We start from the raw sequence: 12,842 nt of genomic DNA on the forward strand, positions 1-12,842 counted from the left end.
TATATTTTATTTATTTTGAATGCTACAAATAGCACATAAATTCATCCTCAGGGTAAAAATATTTTTTAAATTACTGATAGAGTAAAAATCCCACCTGACTTACCCAGAGGTTACTACTGGAATCTCTTTGATTTATTGTCCAAACAGGCCATCTTTTTGTGTCCATTCATATACATAAACAGTTCTAAATATATAGTGTTGTTTTGTATACTTACTTAAGCATATGGTATATATCATAGTGTCTACCTTTTGTTTTGCAACTTCCATTTCTCACTTAACAATATGTCTTGAAGACAATCCCATGTCAGTTTATACAGTACTGTCTTATTTTTTTAAATTGCTGCTTAGGATTTCATTCTATGGAGATATTATAATTAATTCCACCATTCATTATAAAATATATTTTATTTATAAAATATATAATATTTTGGGGACCATTTACATTGCTGTAAATTTTTTGCTATCATAAATAATTTTAGTGAATATTCCTGTATATAACTGTTTTATTATTATTTAGATATAGTAAGGCCAACAGATCAGGAGATGACTGCCATTGAAACAGATCAGGAGATGACTGCCATTATACTCACAGTTCCCAAGAGAAGGAGGTACGCTTTGCCATGGGTGCCACATGGGGAAGAATGGGGATGGCTCAAGAAGCAGAGGGGAAACCGTGGGCTTAAACTTCTATTGTGGTTTAAGCAGGAAGGGATGGGTATAGAAGGGTAAGAAGGTTTAGGAGAGGCTAGTTTGGATAATTTCAGTGGGCTCTCCCTAATTTGCACCTGGCCCTGGGTTGATTAGAGCTAACGTGACAGCCTCATGAAAGAGTTGATTGGAAAACAACCAGCATCATTAAAACACACATTTCCTATAAGATGAATGCCAATATCAGAAAAGAAAAAAGTACATTAAATATTTAAGTTTTAAGACTGTTTTTAAGGGGATTGTGGGGACAAAGCCCCAAAAAACAGTTTCCAGGTTCTCGGCCTCACATAGAAAGGTGAAGGCTCGGGTAGTAAATGGCCATCAACTGTGATCAGATGGCCAGCAGCTGTGGCTAGTTGGCCATCAGCTGTAGCCCGTAAGCCATTGGCCACTAATATAACTGCTGTGGCTACGCTAGCAGAAAAAAATGGGGGCTAGCAAGAGCGGATTGCAGAGAGGCGGACGCCACCGGTGAGAATATAGTGATATGATTCCCCTACTTATGGCTCCGTGGGTGTTCCTTTTTGGCCTCACCGTGTCCTGTGTTCTTATGTGGGGAGCGGGAGCTGAGACCCCGCAGGCCGCCTGGCATGAGAGGGATTTAATGACACTGTTTACTTAGTCTCCTCTTTTACACTTAAACACTCCAAATTGAGAGGTGGCAAGCAAACATAAATTACAAAAACCAAGAAAAGCAGAAATGGTGCTGGTTAGCAAGAAAGAGATGGAGGTATGGCCCTTGGAGCCATTTTGAGACAAAATGAATTTTAAATGAGTTGTTAATAGTCACTACTGCAAATATAAATTTAAATTCAGTACTGGTAGGAAAACAACTGAGTTTAAGCCACTAAATGATCAAGAAAGAGATCAGAATGCCCTCTGGGAAAGAGTGATCTGAAGAATATGTGAGACCATAAGACAAAGATAAGGAAAAGCACATTAGCAGAATGAAAAACAATACAAACAAGCTTTAATATTATTGAAGCTTAGGTTAACTACTCACACCTTTCAAATCTTTTCATCAGTGGACCTTCTCAGCCTACAATAGAGGCTCCTATCTGAGGTTCTCTGTAGTTGTTCTCTTTAATGCTGCCCTTAGCAACATATGTTGTTTCCACAGCTTTCAATTCCACTGTAAACCACTGCTCACTTTGCTGATGGACAGCACCAGGACACTCTGTATATAGTCCCTTGATTTATTACTGCTTCTTTCTCAAAAATACCATTTAAGTAGGTGGAAGTCAAAAAATTCTTCCCCTTTATCCTCTTTCCTAATGCACACAAATATTGAAACTAAAAGGTTGGACTAACGTGAGGGTATTATAATGTAGAATAGGAAATAGTAAAACTTTGTACTAGAAGTAATTTTGACAAGGTCTTAACGAGAAAGCACCTGGGAAGTTAAACTCCTAAGGAATCCCTTCAGGATTCTATCAAGTGACCTTGCCAAAATTAGATAACCTTTTCATAAAGCAAAGTTAAGCTATTAGAATGCTATTTTTTTGGTACAGATTTCTCAGCCTCAAATTCAATGACGTTTGACCTGACCATAATAACATCAGCAAATTGATATTGCATTTATTTTATTTTATTTTTTTATCAATCTCACAAAATAGAAAGAAGTTAATGAAAATTCAAAAGTAGAAAGCAAATGCAAGGGAGTGTTCCCTTACTTGTATATTCAGAGTTCCAAGAACAATGACAAAATATTGGTAGTCCTTTTGAGAAATTTATAAGCAAATAAAACAAATAAAAATATGAGGCAGATTATAATAAGTGTTGGGCAAAATCTCACATGCAGTATAATATAGTAGTTAAAACCATGGACTCGGTCTGGGTCAAACAGTACTCATGTCAAATCTCAGCTCCAAAATTTACAAGACAAATACAATCCATTCCTCAATTTATTTACTTATAATATTAGAATGATAATATTATAGGTTGCCAGGACTCAATTAAATAATACAATGGCTGAAAGAGCTTACACAATGCTTTGGGCATTGAACCCAGGTTTAGTAATCCTTAATCATTAGACATTGATTTTTGGTCTCAAGGGCAAATGGACACTGAAACCAATGTCATGACTATTATCAATTCTAAAGAGCAGGGTGTTAAAAGGCCTGCAATTAAGAAACAAAGTGAAGTTCAATTATCAGCTGAAAGCAGGTAAATGTCAATGGGTATAGGTGGAGTTAAGAGTTGAAATGATTAATTATCAGGTGACAGAAAGGAAGGTGCTAAGTGTTGACTGGAACAGACTTGAGGTCTTGGTTAAAAGCCAAGATCTTATCTGGCAGGAGCACATGAGGAAGCAGGAAGTCGAGGCAAATTGTGGGGCCCTCCTCATTCATTCTGTGAGACTAGAGCTTGCTGGCAAGGGTCTTCATTTTCATTAGTATTTTTTAAATATAAAAACATTATAAAAAGTTTAAACAATACAGAAGGATAAAAAGAAAAAGGTGGTCTTACTCATCATCTTCACCACAATTTTATTTCCAGAAAAAAAATCACTGGTAACATTTTGTTTATATTTTTAGATATTTGCTGAACACAGCATGCTTGCTCTATCTATACATATAGATGGATGTATATCTATATCTATATACATAGAGATATAAAACAGATTGTATATAATACATATGTAAATATGTAGCTATATAAAATACACACATTATGGATTAAATAGCTACATAGAATATATGACATATAATATATATTTTTATACGTAAAAATAGATATGTGGATATATAAAATAGCTATATTATAGATTATATATAAATAGCTATATGGAAAATTGAATATAAGATAGATATATATTATATGTAAGATAAATATATGTATTATATATAATAGGTATATAAAATATGGACTATATATAAAATTGCTATTTATAGGTATATAAAATATAGATTATATATAAAATTGCTATGTATTTATAACATATATATATAGAGAGAGTTCTTTTCTTTCGTATAGAAACGAGCTCACACTAAACTTTTGTTTGAATATCTTTTCATATGCAGTTCATATGAATCCCACACATATACACCCACTGAATTCTATTTAATGATTGAATTGTAACCCATTCTATTGGTGGTCCATAATATTTAACCAGTTACATCACCATTTATATTGTTTGCAGTATTTTGCTGTCACAAACAGTGCTGCAATAATTTTTGTTTACTTATTTATTTACCTACATATGCAGCAACACTTACAGGATAAATTCTAAGAATGAGATTTCTGGATAAAACACCGAGTGCACTTTGATAGATCATACAACTTATCTGCTAAAATATGTATAAATTTGAATTCCCCAAATGTATAAAGAGAATGACTGTTTCCTATATCTTTACTAACATAGTTTAAATAATTTATGTAATGTACACAAACATATCATTTAAATTACTAACTTATAAGTAAATATATTTTGTTAAAGTATAACATGCCTATGGGAAAGTGCGCACATGATACATATGTAGATTGACAAATATTTACAAAGAAACACAACCATGTCATTAAAATCAGTTCAATAAATAGTATATTAATAATATATTAAAATACCCCAAAAGGAATCCTTGTGTCCTTTCCTAGACAATACCCTCTCACTGTTCCTACACACACATCTTTGCATAATGATTAGTTTAACTATTTTAAAGTTTATATAAAATATAATAAAACAGTATGTACTCTTCTGAGTTAGGTTTCTCTCACTGAACATTTTGTATAAGGAAGGTAGCAGAATGTTCACTTTTGTTGCTGTATTATATTCCCTCTTATGACTGTACTTTAATTTATCATTTAGTCTTCTTTTGACAGACATATGGTTATTTATAGTTTGGACTGCTTCAAATAAGTCTGCTAATTATTGTACATATCATACTCATATATTGATTCCGGTAATGTTTGTTCAGCACCTGTTTTCTAGGTACATGTGAGACATTAAATGTTTTCACTTGGATCTTATACGAGGCACCCTAAACCTTAATTTCATCATACCTTCCTCCAAACCTGCTTTGATTTATTCTTTGATTACCCATTTTGGTGAATCCTAAGTCCACTCATTACATAGAAAAAAGAGAAATTAATTTCAGAAAACTACTTATTTTACTGTTAAGTCCATCATATTTATCGTACTTCTAAAATAAATCTTTTATTATTTCTTTTTCTTTATTCTAATCAGCACTGCCCTAACTCTAGGGCTCACTATGCATTTCTTGGGGAATTGCAGTAGACCGCTCCTCTGACCACAGTTACCAGTGTCATCTTTCTAACACAGTCATCTAATGATCTTCCTTTTTTGTGTGATATTCGTTAATTGTGCCCCTTCTGTAAAGTATAATTTATACTACCTCCTTTGCATGGCACACAAGACTTTTGTCATGTGGTTTTATCATTTGGTATCTACTTGTATCTCCAGTCTTTGCTCCTTCCACTTGAATTGTTTTATCTCTTATAACACTATAATTCAGAAGTAGCAAACTACAGCAGTGCCCCCTTATCTGTGGTTTCACTTTCCACAGTTTTAGCTACCTGAAACTGTCTAAAAAATATCAAATGGAAAATTATAGAAATAAACAACTCATAAGTTTTAAATTACACAGTGTTCTGAATAGTGTGATGAAATCTCATGCCATCCTGCTCCTTCCTGCTGGGATGTGAATCATCCCTTTGTCCAGCATATTCATGCTGATTATACTTCCCACCCACTTAGTAGCCATATTAGTTATCAGATCAATTGTCATGTTTCGCAGTGCTTCTGTTCAAGTAACCCTTATTTTACTTACTAACAGCCCCAAAGTGTAGGAGTAGTGATGCTGGCAATTTGGATATGCCAAAGAGAAGCCTCACGTGTATATAAGTATAGGGAAAATAACAGTCTAAATGGGGCTTGATAATATCTGCAGTTTCAGGCATCAATTAGGGGCCTTGGAATGTATCCTCCTTGGATTGGGGGGAACTACGTACATTCAATCTTCCAAATATGGTATGTTTTCTCACATTTCTCTGTTTTTGTATACATTTCCTCTTCCTGGAATGTGCTCAGCATCCAGGCTGCCATCTGACATTTAACTAAGATTTCATGACTTGCATTGAAATGCTATGTTCTCTGTGAAGTCTTCCCTGATTTTTACAGGCAGACTTTGATGCTCCATTTACTGCTTCTCACTTTTATTTGTATGTGCTGACCTAAAGAAATATTTGCATTATGATCATCTCTGTACATATGTTTCCAAGTGAGGTTGTAATCTTTCTGCGGGCAGAAATTTCATTTCTGCAATACAACGTTTAGCATAGGCCTGGAAATGAGAAGAACTCAATTTCTTATGCTATGAAAAAATGAAAGAGAAAGATGTGTAAAACGTACTCTGATATTGGAGTCATACAGAGTGTGGGTTGGTAAAGAAAGAGTACATGTTGAGGGAAAGATGACAAATCCAGTTCTGGACACTTGGATTTTAAGTAAGGTACCTGAGAAGGTCAGTTATAAAAAATGAAAATTTAACTGATGTCTCTGTGTTATAAACTAGGGCATAAAGAGATCCCCAGTGCTAAAGCAAAATATAATTCTTGAGCACTCACCACCTGTTTGATAGCAAAACTCCCAGCTTCTATTTCTTTAGACACCTGTTCTCACTCCTGTATCTTTAGGAATCACAATGAAAAGGGTCGTTGCTCTTCTTTTTAGTCTCTTTGTACTAAAACTGGGACACAGAGGTATGTTCTTGAGGCTAGAGAATGCTATCACGACAGATTTTCGAGATTGATTATTCTAGGAGACAGTAGCACGGCACCTGAGTGGCAAGCTGGGTGACTGGTTTGGCAGCTGCCTCTGCTGAAGACTGGAAGTATGCTGCAAAGGTCAGACATTCTTTGAGGGGAAAATATCCCAATCCTCTAGTTTTGCCTCATTCAAGAGAACTTCATACCAAAAATAATATGGACTCTCAAATTTGCAACTCGTTAAACACCTTTCTACTGAAGAAGTACTGGGTTCAGAGAAATAACCATTGTTGAAATCCATTCTCATATTGTGGCCCTGTATTGCAAGATGGCTGTTAAACTTTAAGGAGTTGTGTCTTTATTTCAGGCAGTAAGAAGAGGAAAGGCAAGTAGTACTCTGGAAGTAGCCTTCCTAAAAGTACCACTCAAAGAAAATTCAACTAACTTCAGATTTTATGGAATTATACAATATGGTCACACCCTGCAGCAATGAGTCTGAAAATAAATATTGTTTAGCTGGACACATTACCACCCTGATCATTATTGGGGCTACACAAACTAACTGGTAAAAATGGATAGTAAGTGAGCAATTAGCAGTATCTTCCATACCTCTTAACTATAAATTTATTTAAAAATGAAGATTTAAAGAGGCAGACAAAATTTTTAAAAATATATAAAAAGAATCAGGAGATTTATTTTCAGAGACATCAAAAGAAAAAAGACTTTAAGAGGGAAGAAATTTATAGAAATATAAAAGTAGTGGGTATTCCTATTAATAGAAATCAAAAATATGGAAGAGAATAAGAACAACTTTGCATGTAGAGCAAGAACTACAATGGATTTGACGTCGAACATGTGTTTAAGGCTCTTGGTGAATATCCAGGCAGTGCCATTTGTAAAAGACATACAGACTTAAAGTTCAGGCAAGAAATCAGGCCTTAGAGTTAGATATAGTATCATCATATAAGCAATTGCTAAAGCCATGGGTAGGATGGGATTGCCTCAGGATAAATAGACAAGTGAGTAGATATTAAGATTGAGAGAGTAAGTTAAAGAATAATTTTTCAAAATTTGTAGTGATATTTTTATTTGGGTATGTATTATTTTATATCCTCCATTATACCACCAGTGATGGAAGCCAATATGCACCCATTAAATATTTGTTGAATGAGTTAATGACTGAATGGAGAAAGAAGAGCCATTGAATAAGACTAAGAAGAGAGTAATGAGTAGAAGAATAACCTATTGACAGAAGTTTTGTAAAAATCATACAAAGGAAGAATATCAGAAAGTATTTGGCAGTCAACAGTGTCAAAGGAATCAAGAAAGAAAATACATATTTGGCCATGAAGGTATTGGAAACTGTGAGAGTGAAGAAAGTGGAGGTGGAAGACAAATTTCACTGAGTTGTAAATATAAATTTATATGTGTATGTAAATGTAAATGTGAATGTAAATGTGAAACAGGTTCACATATCTAAAGCTTAAATTATACATACAAATACCAAATAAGTTAAAATATTTTAAAAACTAAATTTATATAAAGAGTAAATGAGTTAATATGCATTAAGCACTTAGAACAATGCCCGATGCAAAGTACTCTAAAAGAGACCCCAGAGAGCTTCCTTGTCCCTTCCACCATGTGAGGGCACAGAGAGAAGATGATCACCTATGACCAAATCTGCCAGTGCTTTGATCTTGGACTTCTCAACCTCCTGAACTGTGAGGCATAAACTTTTGTTGTTAAGCCACCCAGTCTATGATACTTTGTTATAGCAGTTTGAATGGACTAAGACAGATGGCAATCTAAGGGAGCATCAATATAGCCTCAGGTGGAACTCCTCACCTCAGACAATAGCTAAGGAGGCCTACTGGATAGTCCTGGGCTAAAATTGGAAGAGAAAAACAATCTGTCCACCTTGAGTTTAGTGGAGTCAGCAGATATACAACAAAATTTAAAATTACCTAAAATAATTTAAATAATTACAAGAAATTACTTCACGTCATTTTATATTATCTTCAAAATATCCTCCTTTTTCAATCAACAGCTCTTTTGGTACCTTCCAGAACTACACACAAGATTGCTCTTTGTTCTACATAATTAAGTAAAACTAGCACGCTTAGTCATACTCTTCTCTTTCTAAGATGGAACCCTTAATTCACTCAGTTATTCCTTGTACTATATTGTTTTCTCACTATTCTGATCATTTTAGTTTAAAGATTCCATAGTCCATACAAACCATGAATTCAAGTGTAGTCTGAAGATGGTTTTAATCTCTTACTGTCAACTGCTTTCAATTTTCAAGCCATGTTAAGATAACTTATACTAGTCTTTCTTGACCCTTTGTTGTTTTTTCATCCTGTGATTATATTTCTGTTATTTTAGCCTTTCATTTCATGATGATTCTGTTGGCTCATTCCATAGGAAGGGGGCGTGAAATAATTGACATTTGGACAGCTTGAACAATGTTGGGTAGGGTAGTAAAACAGAGAACCACAGTTCTGAACTAAATATGACAAAATGGAAGACAATTATTAATACCTATAATTATAACTAGTAGTTGAGGAGGAACAAATATTTTAAAGGGTGTGACCAATTTATGGCTCTCCATTGAAGAGTTTAACAAGCCCTTGAACCCAACAGGCTGGCTGAGGCCCAAACCGCAAATCAGATATGGGTAAAAGGTGTCCAACCCATGGGCTTAAATGGTGATATTGTTCTCTTTGGTCTTATAAAGGAGTGTGTCTGAGGTTCCTGCAGCACCGAGAGAGAGAGACACCATGGCTTCTACCAAGATGTTGCTGCTCTTGCTCTCAATGGCCTTGCTGGCCCTGAGCTCAGCTCGGGACGTCAATGATGGTAAGAGGGGGAAAGTAGGGATTGTACGAGGGATGGCATGGAATAAAGTAGAGTTGAATGGTCCTTTCTCAGAGAGTAAGTACTTTGTTTTCAGAGACTATGTCAAGAAAAGAGGAGGCAACATTAATTTCTATTTTCCACTAATTGCAAATATCTCTTTGATAACTGGGCCTCGGCCATCATCTTCATGGTGTGACTTTTGTTGGTTTTAGATATATGGACTGTCAGTTATTTATTCTGTGAAACACGTTTTCTCAATTGAGTGAAAATTCTATAATTCATTTAGATATCTCATTTTCTTGACATCAAACACTTAAACATTCAGAAATATTGAGAATTTTGATTAAATTTTTGTTTCTTTCATCAAAATATTCACATAAGTCAGGCACTATTAATTTTTTCTCTCTATTACATTACTTATTCCCTTTAAATATAAGTCTGGTTATGTAATGGTTTGGCAGGCATGTATTTATAGTATTTATAGTAAATCTGGTGATTCCTAGGAATAGATAATTTCAAGCAGCAATGAAGGAATTTATATATAACAGAGGCTAATGCTTTATCAACCTGTAGCTCTTTTAAATAGAAAAGATAATGGCATATCTTAATGATACCAAATGTTCAGATACAAAGTCAAAATCCAGATAATCTTTAAAATAACTGCAAACTTTCAGATATCAGACTTCTTGTAAAACAAACAATTAGAAGTTGGAATAAAATTTTATTTTCTTCTTAAATACATATTTTGTCATTATTTAGAAGTAGCCTAAGTGAACAAAGTGGCAATATTAAACAAATACATGAAATTCTAATAGACTATTTGAGTTTTAACTAGTTGCCATCTGCTGAGACAAAGTTGCTATTCATGGAGAAGGTAATTCTAAAATGGTAATTTCAGATTTCTCTGAAAGGTGTGTACGTGTTAATAAGCATCTATAAAACGGTATTTTATGATAAAATTCTTTGCACCTCAAAGTCTAACACTTTGTGATAGTTTTGGTATGAGATGGGAATAACAGTAAAACTCTAAGGATAGATTTTTTTTTTTTTAAGTATGTACTGGAAATTTAGTCTATGCCTGGTCTTGTACACATAATATGTCATTGATTATTTGCACAACAATTTGAAGTAGATATTATTATCCATATTTCACGTTTGAACCATAACTTTAGAGTTTAAATATTTCTGAGCTTACACAATTAGCAAATGACAAACTGTTTTATAGACTCAGCCCTGTCAGATTTCAAATCCCATGATCTTTCTACCTCATTCTGTGAACTCTTTTAGCTTTTACCTCATCTAAAATGACTTGAAATTGTCTTAAATATGTTGAATAATTTCAAGTTAATATCTCTATTCAACAGAAATTCCTTTGTTCCACATCTCTGCTTTGTTCCCAAATGAATTTCCCCTTTGACATCCATCCCTAACTCACCCAACTTCTCAAGAGCAACTTTACAGTCTAATAAAGTGCAGTGCTACATTTCTGAGTATTTCATAGAATATTTACCAAAATGTGAGTAACTTTCAAGTAAAAATATAGCTTAAAATATTGTTAAACGTAAGATGCCCCAGAACACCACCAAAACAATCTGTCATGAGGCAAAGATAAGCTTATCCTTACTTTGGTAAGAATAGTGCTATTTTACCTGTAGAGTGCCTCTGAGGGAAAAACACAAAGTAGCAATCTTTAAAGACAAGGTTTGAGGGTCTAGTTTAAGGAGGGCTTTATTAGGAAAACGTAAGATTCATGATTTAAGAGTTTAGGAGGGAAGGGTTCTGAGTTTTGGAGAGAAAACAATTGATGCCACTGAAAAGGTGAACAGATAAATATTTGTTTAAATAGGTTTAGGGCAAATTCCTGAAGTAACAAATAATTACTTGAAACATTTATTTTCATGGGCAAGAATTTTCTAGAATAGTAAAATCACATTAGTGTAGACAGTAAGTAGTATTGTTGTAGATGCTTTCAGTTCTCAAGTTTCCTCTGTTGCAAGATGTCACATAATCTTTATTTGCTGGAATCATTATGGCTCTCCATTTTATTATATATAATACAGAACTAGTAAAATATTTGACACCCTTTCTATCTCTGCTTCAGAATCAGTGATTAGGGCTAGGGTTCTACTTTGGGAAATATTGCTCCATTGTATACAAATCTTTTATTATTATTATTATTATTATTATTATTATTAGTTCTCTTAAGCATTTTATAAGTTCTTGTGTCTAAATTTACTTGTCTTTCTACAAGTGTACAGATGAGGTCTTATTAAATTATATTTTAAATTTATCTTCTTTTTTTTTTTCTTTTAAAATTCTAGGTACTGAGGTTGAAGACATGCGTGAAGAACTAGGTAAATCCTTTTTTAAGGAAGTGTTCCTTTCTTTTTTCTTTAGAACCTATCATACTTTTTACTTTGTTTAGTGTTTGTCTCTTGAAAACTCAAAATTGAGCCTCGAGAAAGGCAAAAAGGGACAACAAAGCCCTAAGTTTTAAGGGTCCTCAGTCATATTGTTAGATATGGGTCATTTTCTTCCTTTCCACATTGAAATATTCTGTGTCAGATATGTAAATATTGTCCAAACATCAGCAGAACATGGCACTCTATTGATTTGTAAATGCTGTTCTCTAAATCAAAGACTAATGATTGAACAACACAAATCACTTACGTTTGTAAGGGCATTATCTCCCTTGACATTTAACTAATTTGAATGCAATCATAAAGATACTCTGTAATTTAACTAAAATACTTCTATTATTCAATCAGCAAGTTTACAATTGCACCTTATTTATTTACTGCATTAATGCTTCATTCTTTGGTTATCAAAGCCTTGATATCTGCTTAAATGGTAAGATGCCTCAGAATAGATGAAATTTAAAGCCATTATTAGCTTTACACACTCCAAATGAAAAATTTGAAGTCAGTTTTAATGACAAAGGAAGGAGTGTGTGTAGGAGGGAGAATGTAAGAAAAGACCATATTACATGAGAGAGCTAATGAATTATAATTTGTCACCAAAGAAGTAGCAAATTAAATAAACGAGTCAACTAAAACTTTTGCTGCTTAAAGAAAACCTTCACATGTTTAATGATTTTCCGCAGTTCATGACTTGTCAATGATCCTTCTTCTCAGGTTATGATGTCATTGAACACGATATAGTTTTTTTGTTGTTCTTTCTTTGCAGAGGTCCCTAAAGATGAAGAGGAAGAGTCCCAATTCTTAGGTGAGTTATTTTGAATTCAATTAACTTATTTAGAATTTTTCTAAATGGATTCTAGGAACCTCTGGTCACTGTTTCTACAATTTTTACTTTAATTTATAAACTCATGCTTAACCTTTAGGATTTCCTTTCTCAACCATTCCATATAGTTTAATATTATTAGTTCCATATTGCAGAAGGAGCACAAAAGACAGAAAAAAGAAGAAAAAAAGAAATGATTTGCTTTAGATTTAAGGGTTCTCTTGGGTCTAGAAAATGTGGTCACTGCTTTCCTTCTGATTTTTTTTCTTGCCTAGGTTACCTGGCCTTGGCTGTCTTTCTAGGGGTAT

General features: G+C 33.8%; 1 protein-coding gene across 1 annotated transcript in view; it reads left to right on the plus strand.

Annotated features, from left to right (window-relative positions):
• Positions 1 to 12,842, plus strand: part of LOC308502071 (uncharacterized protein) — a 42,899-nt gene that overhangs the window by 27,381 nt on the left and 2,676 nt on the right. The window contains exons 3-5 of the mRNA XM_081059314.1: positions 9,170 to 9,291; positions 11,613 to 11,645; positions 12,478 to 12,516. Of these exons, the coding sequence (XP_080915440.1) occupies positions 9,213 to 9,291; positions 11,613 to 11,645; positions 12,478 to 12,516 (151 nt within the window). The 5' untranslated portion in view covers positions 9,170 to 9,212. The remainder of the gene's footprint in view (positions 1 to 9,169; positions 9,292 to 11,612; positions 11,646 to 12,477; positions 12,517 to 12,842) is intronic.

The sequence above is a fragment of the Rhinolophus hipposideros genome, assembly GCF_964194185.1.
Source record: "Rhinolophus hipposideros genome assembly, chromosome: 9".
In the NCBI taxonomy this organism is placed as follows: domain Eukaryota; kingdom Metazoa; phylum Chordata; class Mammalia; order Chiroptera; family Rhinolophidae; genus Rhinolophus; species Rhinolophus hipposideros.